This window comes from Conger conger, chromosome 2 (assembly GCF_963514075.1).
Source record: "Conger conger chromosome 2, fConCon1.1, whole genome shotgun sequence".
NCBI lineage: Eukaryota > Metazoa > Chordata > Actinopteri > Anguilliformes > Congridae > Conger > Conger conger.
The window spans coordinates 34,936,107-34,957,416 of record NC_083761.1 but is presented as its reverse complement, the minus strand read 5'-3'; the positions used below and the strand labels follow the sequence as shown (position 1 = coordinate 34,957,416).

Below are 21,310 nucleotides of genomic sequence, written 5' to 3'. Positions count from 1 at the left end.
TGTGTTTTCATCTGATTAGCCTGTTTGTTTTCGACCCCTCGCCTGTGACTGCTACTGCTCTTTGGATTACCATTGATATATGTGTTTGCTGGAAATCTGACCAATCGCCTGGACTATCTACTACGAACTGCCTTATCCCTGCTGTATCTGTTTGTTGGCCATTGAACCTCGCCTGTCTGACCTGCAACTTTATAATAAAGACTTATTATAAATACGACGCCTTGGTCTCACATCTGGGTCGCCTGATCATTTTGGGTATCGCTGGGGAGAAAATGTGGCTGTAACCCCCTTAGTTTGGTTGAAAAAGGCAGGAATTTCTCCTTTATAGCCTATTATGAACTGGACGACAGGCGACAGTGGCTCTAGATCTGGAGGACCATGCAACAGCTGACAGTGGCTCAGGCGGTAAGAGTAGTCGGAGGGTTGCTGGTTTGATCCCCAGCCTGGGGTTTGTCGAAATGTCCCTGAGCAAGACCCACCCCTAAATTGCTCATGACAAGCTTGTTGGTGCCTTGCGTTACATGGCAGCCAATCACTGTTGGTGTGCAAGTGTGTGTATGAATGGGTGAATGAGAAGCATCAATTGTACAGCACTTTAGATAAAGGCGCTATATAAATTACAACCATGGATGCCATATTGGTTTCTGCAACTTTGACAGTAGAAGCAAGTGGGGATGTCCTTTCCATACACTGAACTGTAAGATAACTGGAAAGGAAACATGGTCATTCAAGCCCATTGAATTCAGTTCTTTCACAAGTGGCACCACCGCAAGATGGCTGTCATGTCCCGGAAATATAATTACAGATGAGCCTGCCATTCATTTTCTAAGAGTGTTGTTTAAAGTCATCATACTCACTCCAGCATGAATTACAGGCCCAAAGCCCACATTCCAGTCATCAATAGAAGCAGGCAATATAATAAAATAAGCTTTCCAGGGTCAAAATCTTTCTAGGTTGAACCAAAAAGAAAGAGAGATCAGCGATGAGTAAGCAAACTGATCTCTGATTGGTTGAGGCTGATGCTTATGCAGCCGTAGTTGCATCACCATTTTGTCATGTGACAAGGCCTCACTCCACTGTTGCTTCAGTGACAGTTGAGCATATATCTTGAGCAAAAGTGATACTGTGTTGTCGTTTATGTCGCTAGTTCACACACGTTTCCTGAAACTAGACATTGTTTCTCAAAAGAAAATGGTCGTGTTTCTGCAAAACCTCAAGAAATGTTTTTGTGCCTCCAAATCATAAACACAACACAACAACTGAAGATACGTCATGAATAGAAATGATAAGCACTGGTGTGACACTTAAAATACACTATTGTGAATTAATTTAGGCATCAGTATGTTTTTGAATAGTGTTGTACAGTGAATGTATACACAGTTTCCTGTTGTTTGTGTTATACTGGCCAATACAAAGGATAAAAACTACATTGAGATGGGTTTCATCTTTTTTCCCTAAATCATAGTAATGTAGACAGTACTCATGAAAAATAAACAAAAATGGAGAAAAAGCGACTGGAAAACTACTGGCTGTAAATAAAAATTGTAAAAGTAAAACCATTTTAAATTTTTAAAAGTGCTCTTGATCATGTAACATAATGATAATTTACTTAACATGATTTCCCCCCCCCCCCCCCCCCCCCCCTAACTACTCTACAGAATGATGCAGCCACCCTTGAGATGACTCTGCAAGTATCATTTAACATGCTGGCTCCATTGCTTAGATTGCGGCCACAACATCACTGGGGTTGAGTTCTTCTCCTCTCATTATTACTCCTACTCTCACTCATCCATCGGCCTCTTGCAACAATTTCAGCCACTGCCTGCCAACACAGAATAGCTCACGTTTTCCCCTTTGTGCAAAGGCTCTGATTGTGGATCATATAACTCAAGCATTATAGGTTGACCTGTATAGAGTGTGTGTGTGTGTGTGTGTGTGTGTGTGTGTGTTAGATAGATTAAGTGTATTTATTTTTAAAGGAGCACTTGACTTATTTGGATTAAATGCTAAAATTATGTGTGTAGGCATTTTTAAAATCACAGTCAGTGTAGCCGTTTTCTAGATATGGGGCAAAACTTGATGCATGATGTCACTGGATGTGTTTGGCTTGAATCTCCAGCATGTGTTACCCAGAAGGTAACGGGTGCTCAAACTCCACCCTTGACTGGTTTATGGGCGGCCATCCATCCAGGCGATCACATGACACTCCAATGAAAATACCGTAACATTAGCATACAGATATTAGGGAACCTTCCTTGTCTCGCGTGAGTGATATGAGGACAACTCTGAGTTATGGCACGGCTCCACTGCAGCAATTGCCATCATTTTGACATTCTACCGGCTCCATTGCAGCCATCGCCATCATCAATACATTTGACAGCCTACTGTTGTGTTTTGCTAGCTCACTTACATTGGATGTCGACAGCTATGATGTTTTCACTCATTAGATAAAGCTACGATGCTCTGGTTCAGTTGTAACCAACTAATTTAGAAAACTAACTAACTCCAGTCTCAATTCATTTGAAAGGAAAAGAAAAATAATTGAGAGACTGGAGCTAGTTTGCTAAATTACAGACTGTGATGATGTAGCCGATGTTAATAGCCATATGGAGTTAAATAAGAAGAAACAAGCAGAACAATTACATTTCTCATTAAATTGAATTCACTATATGGGAATGAACCTCAGCTATTCTCTAACTTTGATGCCATCGAATGTATACTTCTGCGTCAAATCTACGAAGAGGCTGCGCCGTAGCCTAGATTTGATGCAGAAGTATGCTGTCCGTCATATCGCTCAGGTTAGCCAGTTAGGTTCTGTGATATTTGTATGCTAGTACAGAAGATGATAGAAAACTCCCATTTTTGAATCGAGGCAGTAGGCTGTCACGTTAGCAAATGTTGCTAGGCTATCAGTATATGATCACCGGTCTAAATTCATATGCTGGCTACCGCCGAAAAAATATCAACTTGGAATCGCAAGAGCTGCACTGTATGATGAGGAACATTGGTTTTATATTGAATATTGTAGTTACATAAGCAGTTTGCTGTTGATTCCTATTCTACAGACAAGGGCATGAAGGCAGTGAATGTGTATGTGTATCGGGTCAGAACTAATGTTGCAAATTAGATTCCCAATATGCATTGTGTTGTATGTACTAGCATTAATAAACTTTGGGTGGAAAAGCAGACTGTTTGTTATGTGATTGCCTAGATGGGTGGCCGGGCATAAACCAGTCTGCATTCAAGAGTGGAGTTTGAGCGTCCGTTACTTTCTGGGAAACACAGGCTGGAGATTCAAGCCAAACTGGACGTGTTTGTTTTGATAAGTTTTGCCCCATTCTAGGAAACGGCTACATTGACGGTGATTTGAAAAAATGCCTCCACACATAATTTAAGCATTTAATCCAAAGGAGCTCAAGTCAAAAAAGTGTGACAGTGCTCATTTAATTTCAGTGATTTGCATGTGAATGTAAGACAGTTACTTTATTACACATGAGATAAATTGTGAGTATTGTTCCTGTCTGCACATGCACTTGAGAACAATGAAAGAATGTCATGCACAGTACAATGTGTTATGAGGGCAGCACTAAATCAAAAAAGGAAGAGGTAGAGTCAGTAATTTAGAATAAATATTCTGATATTCCACTGAGAAAAATTGTTACATTATCGGGTGGTCTAGCAGATGGGAAATTGTTGAGGTATATTCCAAAGTGTCCTCTGACTACCTGTCTCAATGTAGCCATAAAATAAATGTGTAGTATGTTTGAAGGAGGCTTAATAGTAATTTCACATGACTTAAAAATGTTTTTATTAACCTTTTTTAAGATTAGGAAGTAGGATACAATAGATAAATTCAGTTAAGATATACAGCCTCAATTCTTTGTGGCATGGATTCCACAGTATGTTGAAAACATTCCTTTGACATTCTGTTCCATGTTGACATGATTGCATCATGCAATTTCTGCAGATGTGTCAGCTGCACATTCATGCTGCAAATTTCCCATTCTACCACATACCAAAGGTGTTCTATTGGATTCAGATGCCTTTACGGCCACTGAAGAACATTCGACTCATTGTCATATTCATGTAACCAGTTTGAGATGACTTCTGCTTTGTGACAGGGTGCATTATCATGCCCTACAACCTGTGCCCTTGACCCTATCCCCTCTTCTCCAAACTATCACACCTGACATTCTCCCATTTGTCACCTCCCTTGTCAACTCCTCCCTGTCTTCCAGCTGTTTTCCGGGATCCTCCAAGAGGGCCCACATCACTCCGCTGCTAAAAAAGCCTACCCTGGATCCCTCCATCATCCAGAACTACCGCCCGGTATCTCTTCTTCCTTTCCTTTCTAAAACTATAGAACGAGCCGCTTCTACTCAACTTTCTTCCTTCTTTTCTAACAACAACCTGCTAGACCCCCATCAGTCTGGCTTCAGATCGGGCCACTCGACAGAGACTGCGCTCCTCTCCGTCAGTGAGTCACTCCATGCCGCACAAGCAGCCTCCCTCTCCTCTGTCCTCATTCTTCTAGATCTCTCTGCTGCCTTCGACACTGTGGATCACTCCATCCTCCTGTCTGCCCTGTCAGCAACGGGCAGACAATTCAGACTTCTGGACTCAAATCTGTAGGAACACCTTCACGATGACCACCAATACTAACCTGCAACTAATACAAGTTCATTCACAGAACTCATATCACTCACCAAAAGATGTTTAAAATGGGATTTGAGGACTCAGACACTTGCACTCACTGCTCTTTGAATACCCCAGATAATTACTTCCACTCGACCTGGCTCTGCCCACCAACTCACCATTTCTGGAAACAAGTCATAAACCAAATATCTCTCATCTCATATCTCACCTGTCTGTTTGTCTGTTTGTCTGTTTGTCTGTTCATCTTCCTGTCTATCTGCCCATTGGTCTGCGTGTTCATATGTATACACAAGTCACTCTTTCCACACTTTATAATTATTTTTATTATTATTCTTTATTTATTTTCTTTTTTCCATTTATTGTTATTTTTAGTGACTCTGTGTCTGTTTTGTTTTACCCTCCCCTCAAAGGCTTCATACTGTTTTCTTCCTTTGCTCTCTCCCTCTCCCTCTCCCTCCCCCTCTCTCTGAAATTTACCAATGTATATATGTTTGTTTTTGTATTATTAAAAATAAAGTTGACCTCCCAAGAGGGTGGTGGCGGGAATATAAAAAATAAATAAAAAATGGCTTGCATTTTTCCCAAAGACAGTTCTGGTTTTCATGTTGGTTTATCTTTTCTAACACAAATGCAGTCTTCACAGGCAAAAACCAAGGTTAAAGCCAAGAGTAGACATTCAGAACTATTTATTGTTCAAACAAATCAATCTAACAGGACACATCTGGGCAACAAGAAACACCTGTCAGTCACATGTTCCAATACTTTTGCTGACCTAAAAATGAAGTTGGTCTGACATGCAACTCTTAATTGGTTCTTCACTTCTCTTTTGTAAAAGAGGTATTCAACTTCAAACAAACATCATTTCATAAACCACTACACATAATTATATTTTTCACTGAAAATATTGACTGATTTTCTTGGGTTTTTACATTGAAGTCAATGGACAGAAAGCGCTTTTCACTCAGCAGGCATTCTTCCAGGTGCTTCACTGCCTGGACCCTCCCACCTTCTCCAGTTCTCTTTATGCTCTATGGTTCTCACTCTCACCCCCAAAAATTGCTAAACACTTTGAAAATCTCAATTGAACAATGCCTCAGAAATATAGCTAGAATGGCGTACATTTATTTAGCAGCCACTTTTATCCAAAGCAACATACAACATGCAAAAGGCCATTAGAACAACTATAGAACAGGTTGGATAAGGTACAATTCATAAAGAATCAGCCCAAAGAAATAACCATTCATTTATTTAAGAATGAACACAATTTTATATTTAATAGGGCAGCATGCCAGTGTCAGAATCTGGACACCAGCAAACCCTGTTCTTGAGTTTATTGCTCTTAATGAACTGTTCCAACTGTTTATTTATATTCAAACATTTCATCAGGCTTATTTTCCATTCAAACACATACTTTTCCCCCAGAAAACTCTTGAGGAAATGTCTCTGAAATGTAAACAAACATGGCAGTGCCCACAAAGATAACGGTGGCTAGCTAACAAGTCACAAAATAGCAACAGCTATACTATTGAACGAGCACACAATAGCCACTGCTACAATAACATTAATGTGGTTAACCTTAGCTACCTAAGTATTGATTTGGTGTATCTGTACGGCAATCATCGGTATAAAGAGTGAAAAGCATAGCTGAACTCCCACAACCGGGGAACACCAACATTGGTCGTGATGGCAGATGAAAGGGTTTTGTTCACCTTTACAATCTGCACTCTGTTAGTGAGAAAAGAAACATACCAATGAATTAAGTATGGATTCAGTTCCAACTGGACCATTTTGGACACCAAAATATCTGATTGTATTGTGTTGAAGGCTGATGAAAACTAGAAATAGGGCTCTTACATAGGTGTTGGGATTGTCTAAATGTTATTATTAAATTATATGAACCAAAGTGACAACATCATCTTCTGTACCACAACCCTGCTTATAAGAAAATTGGCATGGATTGAGTTTGTCTTTTGTTGTACTGACAAGATGTTGGAGCAGAATTTCTAGAGATTTCATTATCACTGAGGTAAGAGCTATAGGTCTAAAATCCTTATGTCCTTTTGGACATGGAATCTTGGGTATTGGTTTTATGTGTGAAGTTTTCCATGACAGAGGAACAGTATGTTTATCTACAGATGCCTGGAAGACTGGTTGCCACACTGGAGCCAGCTCAGTTGCAAAGTTCTTCAAAAGTTCTACACTCATCCGGCCCAGCAGCTTTCTTAGTATTAGTACGCTGAAATATTTTCCTAACCTCTTCAACAATGATGATAATTCTGTCTGAAGTAGCAGGTATCGAGCATTATCAGAATTATCTAGTGATTGAAATCTGGTAAAGAGTTTAGGTCATTGGCAAAACAAAGTTCATTGTCTGTCACAATAGGTTTAGGTGGCGATAACATTCCTGTTATAGTTTTCATAGTATACCACACCTTTTTATGATTGTTGCAAGAGGCCAATGGAGAGTGAAAGTACAAGTAATAATGAGACGAGAAGCACTTTGAGCAGCAGAAGGACTGCAACCTCAGTGATGGTGTGGCCGCAATCCAAGCAATGTAGCCGGCATGTTAAATAATACTTGCAGGGTCATCTCAAGGGTGGCTGCATCATTCTGTAGCCAGGGGGAAATGTATGTAAAGAAAATGATCATGTTACATGATCAAGAGCATTTTTTAAGTTTTACTTTTACCATTTTTGTTTACACCCAGTAGTTTTCCAGTCTCTTCCCAGTTTCTCCACTTTTGTCTATTTTTCATGAGTACTGTCTACGCTACTGTAATTTAGAGAAAAAAAAGACCAAACCCATCTCAATGTAGTTTTTATCATTTGTAGCTATTGGCCAGTATGCCACAAACAACAGGAAACTGTATATAAATTCACAGTACAACACTGACTATTCAAAAACATACCGATGCCTAAACTAATTCACAATAGTGAATTCCAGAATGCTGCAGCCCACCTGATCACCAGTCAGCCCAGGTCGGCTCATGTCACCCCTCTCCTCATTGGCCTGCACTGGCTTCCTATTGCCGCAGGCATCCGATTCAAGGCCCTAGTGTTGGCATTTCAGGCTGCTAAGGGGACTGCCCCACCTTACATCCAATCCTTAATCACTCCCTACTCCCCAGCTAGACCACTCCGGTCTGCCAGCTTGGGTCGCCTTATGGTTCCCTCACTATGAGCACCTGGCGGTCGAGCTGCACGTTCACGCCTGTTTTTCATTCTGGTTCCTGAGTGGTGGAATGACTTGCCTACCACTGTCAGGACAGCAGAATCCCTCCCCCTATTTCGACGCAGACTAAAAACACACCTTTTCAAACTGTACCTTAGTCCTACCTCCTGATTCCCCCCCCCCCCCCCCCTTTCCCTATCCCTCTTGTCTAACCCAAAAAATATATATAGAATTGCACTTATGATGACTGCATGTTTAGAACAGCACTTCATGTGTATTTTTACTAGTTATGGATGTGTTGCTTTAACTTGTGGAAGAACCTATGCACTTGTAAATCGCCTTGGATTAAAAGCATCTGCCAAATTACAAAAATGTAATGTAAATTGTAATATAGTGTATTTTAAGTGTCACACCAGTGCTTTCTATTCATGACGTATCTTCACTGTTGTATTGTGTTTATGATTTGGAGGCATAACATTTCTTGAGGTTTTGTAAAAACATCACCATTTTGTTTTGAGAAACTATGTGGAGCTTCAGCAAAAGGGTCGACCTAAACTACAACACAGTATAACTATTAAAGTGCCTTTATTTTGAATGTACACATCTGTCACGTACGTAAACGTCTCACCCAAATTATCGTGGTACACGCGCGTTTCGGCTCAGCTCTCGGCAGTCCGTTTGTTTACATTATTGCGTGGCTGGTTTGCCGACGCACTCTGAATAGTCTGGTTGTCGTACAAATCCGGCTCAAATTAACGGATTTTATGTTCTTGCTTTCCAAGTACTTGTTGGTGCACTTGTAAATTAAGCTTTTAAGAACACGAGCGTGCAATTTGAGACACAGTCTTTGCGAAATGTTTTGCACGGTCTGCACTTATGGATAAGCTAACGTAATGTTAGCCAGATTTCTGAACAAAAACTTTCTCCTCCCCTTGCCCTCCACCGTCATGGTCCTAAAGCCCTCCCTAGTACCTCACAGTTGCTCGCTTAAGTTCTTACACTGACTGTATAAAAACCTTAACCATTACAGTCATTTCGGCGAACTACACCAATAACCGTGGGTTTATTTTAAGGTAAGAATGCGAACGCTATATAACGTTAGCTAATAAGACACAGCACGTATCAATTTCTTACTGCATTAAATGTAGCTAGTTCGAGCTAACCGTCTCTAACGCCGCCGGTCGTAGGCGAAGCGATTGTTTTGCCGGTCCTAAAGCCAGCCATTTTGTGCGAATATCTTGTTAGCCAAGCAAGGTAGCTCGCTTGTTGTCTTCAAAGTTGATAATTCACGATGTGTTGCAGAAACTAATATTTTGTTCAATTATTCTCGATACGTTTGCTTTAATAGTACACCCGCAATAGACAATCTATTTAGAATAAGATGCTTCATTTGATATTGTTATTTTAACTTCCTTCATCCAATGTTCATCTAGCCTAATAATTGTCCCTGAGGTCCTAACGCCGGCCATTTTGTGATTGTACATTGTAGAGGGCATATTGCAAAAATACTTACCAATGTAGCCAACCACTGCAGTTAGGTGGTAATGCCGAACCTTTTAAAAGTGGAGCTAATGTATAGAACCACATCTGCATTTACGCAAGTGCTAATGCTATATTCTTAGTGGAAATTTGAGCTTTATAAACGGTATCCTTGCTTATACATTATAATAATTTCACATAACAAAAGCGCCCATAGCAAGCGAGCTAACTTATATGTTATGGTATATAAGATAATATGTGAATAACAGGTCTCTACATGAAGTATTAAAACAATAATCATAATAATAATAATATTATTATTATTATTATTATTATTATCTTAAAGTTAATACTTTCACTACATGTTTCCTGTTTCTGCCAATTAACCTGGCTAAATGAGCTTAACTGGCTGTAGATACCAACACATGTTTTCACATGATCATAGATCAGTAAAACATTTCATATAGGGACAGAAGAATGGTGTTTGTATGTAATTGTGCGCTTTTAAGAAATGTCTGATGGCTTAAATGTTATGGCTAATTAAGTCATTAAAGTCCGAATTTGTCATGAAAACCAGAAACTGATATGGCCCTCATTGCCCACATTTGAAAAAAATAAAACATTTATTGACTATACATTTTTCATCCATACCAGAGACCTGCTCAGTGAAAATGGCCTCCCCCCATTCAGGCAGTTCACCTGTGGCAGGACTAAACATCCCTTCATCTGCAGAGAATGAGACAAAAAAAGAAATAAAGAAGGAGAAAGAAGATGTCAAGGAGCAACCTAGAAGAAGCAGAGGTAAAGGGAAACAACTAAAGACTATGCGCCCTAACAAATGCTCCTCCTGCCATGAAGATTCTCCAAGTCCTTCAGGTCTTCAGAAAATTTCTGCACATGGCAAGGACTGGCAACCCCACACCTGTAATCAATGTGAAAAGACATTCCCCAGTCAGTCCCAGCTGTCCAAGCACCAGCGCTCCCACTCCGCCCTGCGTCCCTTCCAGTGTCCACAGTGTCACAAGGCTTACAAGACGCCCACTGAGTTGCGCAATCATACCCGTTCCCACACGGGAGAAAAGCCATTTGTCTGCTCTGAGTGTGGCAAAGCCTTTATGCAGGCCATCTGTCTGCGCATTCACATGACACAGCACAGTGGGGAGCGGCCTCACTCCTGTCCCCATTGCTCCAAGAGCTACCCAACACTTTCAAAGCTTAAAGTGCACCAGCGGTCACACACAGGAGAGAAGCCCTATTTTTGTGTGGAGTGTGGGAAGCGCTTTGCAGACCCCTCTGTATACCGCAAGCACAGACGCAACCACCAAGGACACCGACCCTACTCTTGTGGCTTGTGTGGCAAGACTTACACCGAGCTAAAGGATCTGAAGAATCATGAGCGCTCACATACAGGAGAGAAACCTTACCTCTGCTCGGACTGTGGAAAGGCCTTCTCCCGTTCATCCTCACTTGCTTGTCACTTACGTATCCACTCTCAGAGTAAGCCCTACCAGTGTGATCAGTGTGGGAAGGGGTTCACACAGTTGTCTTCTTACCAATCTCATCTGCGCACGCACTCTGGGGAGAAACCCTTTCTCTGCCCTCAGTGTGGGAAAATGTTTTCTGATCCTTCCAGTTTCCGTCGCCACCAGAGGGCACATTCTGGCTTCAAGCCCTATCCCTGTGATAAGTGTGCCAAGCGCTTCCGCCAGCCAGCAGATTTGGCAGTTCATCTACGGGTTCATTCAGGCCAACGGCCATACAAATGTCAGAGCTGTGACAAGGCTTTTGTGGCATCATGGGACCTGCGGCGCCACATGCTGGTGCACACTGGGCTTCGACCCTTCTCTTGCTCTGAGTGCGGGAAGTCCTTTGCTGAGCGCTCAAGTCTCAACAAGCACTGCAGGGTACACTCTGGGGAGCGTCCCTTTAAATGTAATTTGTGCTGTAAGGCTTTTGTTGTCTCTTCAAGCCTGCGAAAGCATGAGCGTACACATCTTGCTGAGAGACCACCACAACAGCAGCCAGTGTCTGAGTCTTTGCAGCCTTTTTCAATGTCTCTCTCCACTCCCACCACTCTCCCCCAGTTTTCATGCAGCCATTGTGATGCTACATTTGGTACATGGGAAGAGGTCCAGGCCCATGAAAGTCTCCACAGCATCCCTCCTCCATCTACCACTGTTGCTCTACCACTAGGTCCGCACACGTGTAGCTTGTGCCAAGCAGAGTTTATCCAACTATCTGATCTACGTGCCCATGAGCGCACCCATCCCAAGCCTCGGCCCCACATTTGTGAAAGCTGTGGAAAGGGCTTTTTGAACCAGGCCGGTCTGCGCAAACACCAGCGCATTCATTCAGCCACCCGACCCCATGCCTGCCTATATTGTGGGAAAGCTTTCTTGTTTGCCGCCTATCTACGTAAGCACATGCGCATCCATCGTGACTCCCTGCCCTCTACCCCACCAACTCAACCCCCCCAAATTACAAACACCCAGGTCCTCCCTTCTCAGCAATCTGTGAATGTTGTTTCTTCATGCACTACAGATCCCAGTGCTATCGCTTTGGCTGTTCCAGTGTCTGTATCTCTGTCTGCTTTCCAGACCCTGCCTGCCACTGTGTACATTGACAAAGCAGAGGGTCTCTAATGCAGACTGGATTTAATGCATTTGTCATTGGGCTGCATTTGGGCTGGAGGATCAGTTAGTTGTGGTCTTGAAGAATTAGTTTTCTTCTGGCTTTTACTAAATCATTTATCACCAGCGCAATGACCACACTGAGAAATGTCGAATTCATATATGCACAATATGCAATCGCATATAATTTGCAACACCACAACGCAAAGGAAATGTTTTCATTTTTAATTTATATGTGATGGTCTCTTAAGGTTCTGCCCAGTGGTGTAGGTTATGTGGGAAATTATATATTATGGAGGTAGCCTTGAACTTCTACCCTGAAATGTAGTATTCTTTCATAAGAATTTATATTCATGCCTTTATTTCTCTACTCAGTGATTATTCTAGTTGGGAGGTACATTGTGACCTGCTGAGAGGTACATTGTGATGAATGCAATGTAATGTTTACATTCTTTTTTGCTAGTTGCCAGCAAAATCTGGTTAATTTCATTTATTTGCCATGCTCATTTAGCTTCTCTGTTGTCCACTCTCATCTGTTGACCCTTATTTGTGTTGAATTATAGCATCATTATTTATTGTAAAATTGACAAAACCAAAGCGGGCAGCCAGTAGTGTAGTGGTTAAGCTACATGACTGGGACTCGTAAGGTCGGTGGTTTGATCCCTGGTGTAGCCACAATAAGATCCGCACAGCCGTTGGGCCCTTGAGCAGGGCCCTTAACCCTGCATTGCTCCAGGGGAGGATTGTCTCCTGCTTAGTCTTATCAACTGTACGTCGCTTTGGATAAAAGCGTCAGCTAAATTACATGTAATGTAATCATGATCAAATGAGGATCATTATTTTATCCCCTTTTTTGCTATATTATGTTATAGTACATTTTCAACAAGGCTGATGTAGAACCAAAATTACAAGACACTGCTAAACAATTAGTTATGAGTAGGGTCACCAGTTTCTCTCCCATTGTTTTCTCTCATGGTAGGGTAGAGCAGGGCATATTGTCACACTTTTCACTCTCTTGCAGTTCTTGAGTGCTGTACATCACAGTGAAATAAATGTCATCCCAAATGAAAGACTGAAGTCTCAGGCACATTTTATATTCATTACATATTAATTTATGTACAGGGCTATTGTCAGTAGAGTAGAGTGTGTGCAGTTCTGACAACTTGCCCCATCAGTGGGTAAGTTAATTCAACAAAGTAATTTATTTTTTATTTTTTTCCCCATTTAAAATTAAAAACCAAATATAACTTCATCAAAGGACCTGCAGGGCCAGACTTGGCAGGTGCTTTGCCCTCCAAGTGCAATTGACAAACAACTGCAGAACACCCCCTTTCACAGCATCATAATGTTTGGGACATGTTATGTAAATAAAAGTAGTCATGTTTGTATTGTGTTGCATATCCTTTGCATGCCAGGATTTCGTGATGTCTGGTATCTTATTTTCAGTTTGTCCTACAATCAATACTAGAGTTATGCATTTGAAAGGATCTCTATGGGAATTGGGGGGTGGGACTAGATTCAGCTGTAAATTATGCTGAGACAGTATGGCACATTTGTTGGCTAAATAGCTTTCAAGTCATCAAGAGTCCATTTCGAGCCTCAACCACCATGCTGCTGCCAGACACGCAGTTGATACGAAAATAATTGTTTTTCCTGGATATTTTTTCCATTGAGTTCAATGGGAAAATTTGTCAGGAGAAACTATTCTTTTAAGGATGGGTCTTTGTCTCAAACATTATGGAGGGCACTGTATATTTGTATATGATAATCCATTTACAATAACATTAGTACTATTGCAAGAAATGTAGTTGCTAATTATACAATATCACAAAGATTTTTGCACAAATTCTATGTGTCAATTTATAGTGGGGGGAAGTCATGTGACAACTTGGCCCAAACTGAGAGATATGACTAATTAAGGCTATATCTCAAGGTCAGCTTAACATAGGACTGCAGCTAAAGTAAAAGACATTTTATTCTCTCCTCAGTACAAAAATAGAACTTTTTACATTCAAGAAAGTTTTTAAATGTGAAGTGCCATGTTTTTTACTTTTGAAGCTGAAAAATAAAACCATCCTCACCTCAGATTAGTGTGATTTTGACCCCATGTAAACAAGAACATCATAACACAAAGTCACACAAAATAACTATTACATTTTTGAGGTAGTGTGTCTTGTTTTGGAGAAATGAACAGGATGACAACTTACCCCCGCTCTCCGCTACTTCAGTCCTCTGCCGGCTAGAGATTGCGATAGCCTTTTTGTCATGCCACCTCAATAATTCAAGCTGATAAAGTAATTGGCACTAATTAAGCACAGCGATTGACTGACACTGTTTACCAGGGAGACTGTGGACATGCTGCAATATTTTTATTTGTACAGGGGCTTTGTTGGAAGCCCATGTAAAAAATGAGAGAACGTTTAATTTGCAGCAAGCAATTTTTTTTACCTGAAGTTACCTGAAGTATTGCTTGTAAACAGCACTGTCAATCATCATCTGTGCCTAAATTGGGGGCAACATTGGCTCAGGCGGTAAGAGCAGTTGTCTGGCAGTCGGAGGGTTGCTGGTTCCATCCCGCCCTAGGTGTGTCGAAGTGTCCCTGAGCAAGAAACCTAACCCCCAAAAAATGCTGACGAGCTGGTTGGTGCCTTGCATGGCAACCAATCGCCGTTGGTGTGTGAGTGTGTGTATGTATGAATGAATGAGAAGGATCAATTATACAGCCCTTTTCAAAAGGTGCTATATAAATGCCAACCATTTATCATTTAACTAGTGGCAATTACTTTATCAACTTGTATTATTCAGGTGGTGCTGATTTGAATTGTTTCAGACGGAGCTTGACAGAAAGGCAATCACAACCTCTAGCTGGCAGAGGACAAGGGGAGACAAACTGCAGAACAAACAATTAATAATTGTAAGAGCATTAGTATTTCTTGTGTGATTGTTACACACAGGAACTGTATATAAAATGCTAAAATAACTATAATAAAATGCTTTTGAAATAAGGGTTAACTTTTTTGTAGAACTGTACTGAATAAATAAAACTGTTTAAGGCAATATACTTTAACTGCTGGAAGACACCGCAGCATGTTACTGATAAACAAATGGTAATCAAAAGATAGATATCTTATTCATTCATTTGTTTAGGATAGTCTCATGTACTCTTATTTTATGACCCCCCCTCACCACAAACTTGTGTGGCAAAATGATAAATTGTTATATACTTTTTTTCACATTCACTTACAATGACATATAGCCCTATATTGATCTTCCTATAATACATTGAAGCACATAATATCTAACAAGAGTTTGCTCAGTTTTGTAGGCATAAACCAGTATATTGCAAATGATGTAAGAAGTAAACAGCAAGTCCTCTGTTGCATAATATTAGACACCTAGTCTAATTTTCTTTTCTTTTTTTAGATCAAACTGAATTTATACGTTTTCAAAAGTGACATGCAGGAAAGCAGCCCATATTAATACACAACCCTATATTACTGATAGTACCGAATTTAAACAAGCTGTGTATTTTCTTAATAGTTAAAAGTATTCTTGCACAAAAAAATGAAATGTGTTCCCATGATTGATAAACAAATGTTGTTTGTTACCCATTTAACAAGTTGTTTGTTAAATGGGTATCAGATTTAAGTGTGTATGTATTCAGGTAAAATTGGTTCAACTGATTTCCTTGTAATGTGACTGCACGAAGGGTGTGTTTACTGCTTATATATATACATTCACTGAACACTTGTACACCTACTTATTAATGCGATTATCTCATCAGTCAATCATGTGGCAGCAGTGCAATGCATAAAGTCATGCAGATACTGGTCAGGAGCTTCAGTTAATATCCACACCAACCATCAGAATGGGGAAAAATGAGGTCTCAGTGACTTCAACCGTGGCATGATTCTTGGTGCTAGATGAACAGCTGTTTGTGTTTCTGTAACTGCTGATTTTCACTCACAGCAGTCTAGAGTTTGCAGAGAATGCTGTAAAAAACAAAAGCATTCAGTGAGCAGCGGTTCTATGGGCATTTGTGGTAGGACTTTGTGGTAGGACTATTTAAAAAAAGTTTGGCACAGACATTACAGCTGATCCAAAAATGATGAGTCTGGTCATCCAGGTTTCTTTTAATCAACAAGTCTCAGTTTTTTACAGTTTTTTTACTTTATCAATGTATTATATAGCCTAACTAACTATATTCTGTTATGCATTACCATTTCATAGAACAGAATCATTTTAAGTAATAACTCACCATGGTATAGAGACATTTTATCACAGCTTAGGGGGCGTTGTTGCAACCACCGTAGCTGTGATAAAATTTCATGGAGTTATTGATATTATTGACACAATCCAGTTAAAACAGTTTTCTTATGAACAGTTTCATTAAGAGAATAGTTTACAAGAAAGTCGGTCCCATATGCTTGTAATTAGTGCCAGGTGGTTGCTATGCAACATTAGTAAACTTTAACGTTGTTCTGCTAGCTAGTTAGCTTGCAAGCTACCGAGAGTGAGCAAACAAGAGTTTAAGCCTTTGTTTATTTGATGTTTATTTGTACCATTGTGCAAACACTGAAAAACTGTCCAACCGCTTTCCGAAGGTCTACTTGTTTTATTTTTTGCTGTAGGGCTGCTCTGCTTCCTCCGGTCCGCAAAGTTTCCACCTGTCGGTCACTCTAAAGCTCTTGCACTTCTGCCTGCTTACTGACACAAATCTCTCGCAAATCAAGACCCCCATCTGATAGTTTCTGAATCACGTCAAAGCAGAGGCAGTATGTAGCTCTGCATCCCTGCTTGCTTGCAAATATTCTATTAGAAGATTTGTCCTACCAGTTTTATAAAATAAAATAATTCACATTCAGGTTTTGGAAGCTGTGGATCCTGTATTGTTAAATGTGTTAATAACGTGTCATTTTGAGGTGTTCTGCCTGTAATATAGGAACCGCAAGCTATAGTGCGTTAAAAAAAGTGAATAAAGTGCTATTTTTGAATTGCTTCAATTTAGTTCAATATTTCAAATGTAGTGGAAACATTACACATTCAATTCCAAATCAAATTTTATCAAGTCTGCATTATTCTTTTACAGGAAGCAAAGAAAAGGAATAATAATCTGTACAAAAAAATGGCAGTGTTGACATTTTTCTCTTCAAACTCTCTTCAAACTGTATAAACTGAAGACATTTTTCAAGATTTAACTTCAGAATTACTGAACTAATACAAGCCCAATTCCAAAAAAGTTGGGATGCTTTGTAAAATGTAAATAAAAACAGAATGCAATGATTTGCAAATCTCATGAGCCCATATTTCATTCAGAATAAATCATAGAAAACATATCAAATATTTAAATTGAGAAAATGTACCATTTTAAGGAAAAAATAAAGTAATTTTGAATTTGATGGCAGCAACATGTCTCAAAAAAGTTGGGACGGGGGCAATAAAAGGCTGGAAAAGTAAGTAGTCCTAAAAAGAAAGGAACATGCAATTAGGTTAATTGGCAACAGGCCAGTAACATGATTGGGTATAAAAAGAGCATCTTAGAGAGGCAGAGTCTCTCAGAAGTAAAGATGGGTGGAGGATCACCAATCTGTGAAAGACTGCGTCTACTAATTGTGGAAAGATTTCAGAATAATATTCCTCAAATTCCTAAAATTGCATCATCTATAGTACATAATATAATCAAAATTTGAAATTGATTTGGAAACCATGGACGCTGCGTCCTCCGGACTAAAGATGAGAGGGATCATCCGGCTTGTTATCAGCGCTCAGTACAAAAGCCTGCATCTCTGATGGTATGGGGGTGCATTAGTGCCTATGGAATGGGCAGCTTGCACATCTGGAAAGGCACCATCAATTCTGAAAGGTATATAGAGGTTTTAGAGCAACACATGCTCCCATCTAGACAACGTCTTTTTCAGGTAAGGCCTTGCATATTCCAGCAAGACAATGCTAAACCACATGCTGCATCTATTACAACAGCATGGCTTTGGAGAAGAAGAGTCCGGGTGCTGAACTGGCCTGCCTGCAGTCCAGACCTTTCACCAATTGAAAACATTTGGCGCATCATGAAATGAAAAATAAGACAAAGAAGACCCAGGACTGTTGAGCAGCTAGAATCCTATATCAGACAAGAATGGGACAACATTCCTCTCCCAAAACTCCAGCAACCGGTCTCCTCAGTTCACAGACGTTTATGGGCTGTTGTTAAAAGAAGAGGGGATGCTACACAGTGGTAAACATGGCCCTGTCCCAACTTTTTTGAGACATGTTGCGGTCATTGTCTTGTTGAAACACCCATTTCAGGGGCATTTCCTCTTCGGCATACGGAAAACATCCCCATGCCATGATTTTTGCGCCACCATGCTTCACAGTCTTCACAGTATACTATGACTTGAATTCAGTCCCCGGGGGTCGTCTGACATACTGTCGACCAAGGGTGCCCACCTCTTGAACTGCTTGCCAATAGAAATAAAGGAATCAATAAGATTCTTAGTGTCAAATGTCAATGTTGGCAATGTTGGCTGAAACACAAACAGCTGCTTGCATTTTTAGTCATCATAATACCAAGTTAGCTTGTTATGGAATACTTTCCTACTAGCATTTTTTTGTAATATTTAACACATATGTATCCTTTTTTTGAAACATCGTGATATGTATACATGTATTTAACATTGAATATTTGTATTTTAAGTGTGTATGTTTCTCAGCATCTTCCATTTAACAACTTGTGTCTTATTTTCAATCTTCTTCCTAGGGACCGGGGTTGGAAACTAGCAATAGCTATAATCCCTATATGCAGAACATCAGAACAACATCAGAATGAGATGGCCATTGCAGAACATGGCTGTTGTTTTTACTTAACTATTTCTTTGTGGATTTTTATGTATGCTTGGAGTCAATGTCTTAATGGACAATCTACCCTCGACTCCTTGCAGAGGCAACCAGATTTTCTGCCAAGGATTCCTGGTACTTTGTTGAATTCATTGTGCCATTGATCATAAATAGTGCCCCTGGACCACTGGCCACAAAACATCTCCAAAACATCAATGACCCACCGTCATATTTGACAGGAGGTATGAGGTGCTTCTCCTTGTATGCATTCAATTTTGCCGCCAAACGTGGTGTGTATGGCCAAAACATTCAATTTTGGTCTCATCTGACCATAGCACTCTCTTCCAGTCATAATACCAATGAGGTTTGGCAAACTCAAGATGCTCTTCCCCTTACAGTCCTAAGTGGTTTGTTCAACCATTTATGTATTTTTCTGTGCCCATTATCCAACTTGTGATGGTCAATTACCATCTGTGTCTTGTGAATTGAGTTCTTTGACTTTTCTCATGCTGATGGTTGACGTTTCACTCAGCTCCACCTCTATAATTACAAAGAAAAGACAAAGCAATGCCAATATGAAAATATATATTTTTTCTATATAGTTAACAACAATCTTAACCTTGGTGGCTTAATAAACTACATTTGGTTAATATAATAATGAAGAACATAAGTAAACATGCTGTCCCAATTAGTAGTAGTACATAATACAAATGCTTACAAATGAACCTCTCTTTAAACCGAAGGGATTTCCTTCACAGTGCAAAAATAGTCTTAAATAAAAGCATATCTACAAGTCTGACCAACAGATATATTTCGTTTCAACCACAATTGCCATCTAAGAATTTAGAAGCTTGTTGAAATTCCTGGATTGCAGTTGTGGTTGGAACAAAAACCAGCATACAGAAGTATTCCAGGACCGAGTTTGGGAGCCACTGTATCAGACAACAAAACATGGATGTACATATGTGAATAAAAAAGGAATCACAAACCATCACAAATTGTTGTAATTCTAAAGAAATTAACAGTTTTTACAAGAACCACGTAACCGCATGAATGAAAGCACAAAGAATAATTGTTGTAGCGGGCAAACACAGTGCTCCTGCACAGTCCAGTGACTACATAATTCAAACACTGTCATTGTTCACATTAATGATCTTCTAGAGAGCCTGTATATTTGAACTGTAATATTTCTGGAAGGGAACAGAAAAACGGCACTTTTGCCATGGCCCACAGTTTATCTGATTGGCCAATGTGACATGGCATGTCTGTTTGCAGATTGTAATGGCTGCCTTCTATCAACATGCTAAATTATCAAGCTTTGTGTGCTCGCTAAGCAATTTAACCAGTGTTACCAGACAGAAATTTCGTGAAAATTCTGAACATTCAGAATATTGTGAATAAGTGTTCTTAACACCAGGCTTATGTGATATATTCTGAACACAGGAAAGTAGTGGGGGTTTTGTCCATTTCTCCATAATTATCGGAAACTTGTTCATGAAGCCCTTGATTTCATCCAGGTGCTAATGCATGAAGACGGGGAGATCAACAGGGCTGCAAGAGCAAGTAGGCTAACGTTAAAATAAAAATAATACAACCATCCAAGACATTTGTGTTGCTTCTGACTTTAGCAAAGACTGTTCAATGTAGCTAATGGAAAATGTGCTATTCTTTGATTGTGTTTTAAGTAGGGCAGTCAAACGATCACTTTTTTAAAATCACGATTAATTGCAGGATTTCCATAGTTAATTGCAATTAATCACATTTTTAATCGCATATTCTGTTATTTTGCATTTCAAAACTGTTTATATGTCAAGTCCATATTAACAATGTAAAGCAATTCTTACCAGAGTGTCTTGAATGGGAATTAAATGAATGCAAAGATGATGCCTTATGATCTTGACTTGTCTTTGCACTTCTTTTGATTTAAAAGAAATAATGTAGACAGTTACAACAATGTCCACTTCAAAAATATAACTTAAACAGAAAAATAAAATGCTACAACAGTGTGGTCTTGAACCATGATGAAGAGGTAGGAGACAACTTCAAAGTGCTTATTCTTTGTAACATTTTCAAAGGATGTAATCTTCATTATTCTTCTGTACTGCAAAGGGGGAAAAAAAGTTCAATTAAAACATTTACTGCGACACATTGTATTCAAAACTGTGCCATCTTTCTCTCCTATTTCTTTTCTTTAAGCCAATTGCTAAGACAGACCAGTCTGGTAACTAGCCTCTTTCTTGCCTCAAAAGAAAAACATGACCTGCTATGGAAGTAGAAACTTCAGTCTGAGTTCTCTCACAAGAGAGTCTATGTGTGACTTAAAAATAAGACTGCCATCTATTAAAAAACCCAAGTACTTATAGGTTGACACTTTCAATTTCCTAACTCTGTGTAGTAATTGTGTGAGGGAGTATCTGTGGTTCCTTCTTACTCTTATTAAAAATCACCAGTTTAGATTTATCTGGATTTAATCAACATAGCTCAATACAGCTGGGCCTGAACCATACTAAAAGCGAATTGAAGTTCATCGAAAGCCCTTTTT

General features: G+C 39.8%; 1 protein-coding gene across 1 annotated transcript; it reads left to right on the top strand.

The window, feature by feature from the left end:
- Positions 1-8,541: 8,541 nt before the first annotated feature.
- znf668 (zinc finger protein 668) lies at positions 8,542-14,942 on the top strand. Its single transcript, XM_061231620.1, has 2 exons — positions 8,542-8,901; positions 9,962-14,942. Exon 2 carries the CDS (start codon positions 9,979-9,981, stop codon positions 11,947-11,949), a length of 1,971 nt encoding a protein of 656 aa, XP_061087604.1. The 5' UTR covers positions 8,542-8,901; positions 9,962-9,978; the 3' UTR covers positions 11,950-14,942.
- Positions 14,943-21,310: the final 6,368 nt, after the last annotated feature.

Excerpts from the sequence above, each read along its gene's own strand:
- znf668 (XM_061231620.1), top strand. The coding sequence starts at position 9,979 with ATGGCCTCCCCCCATTCAGGCAGTTCACCTGTGGCAGGACTAAACATC.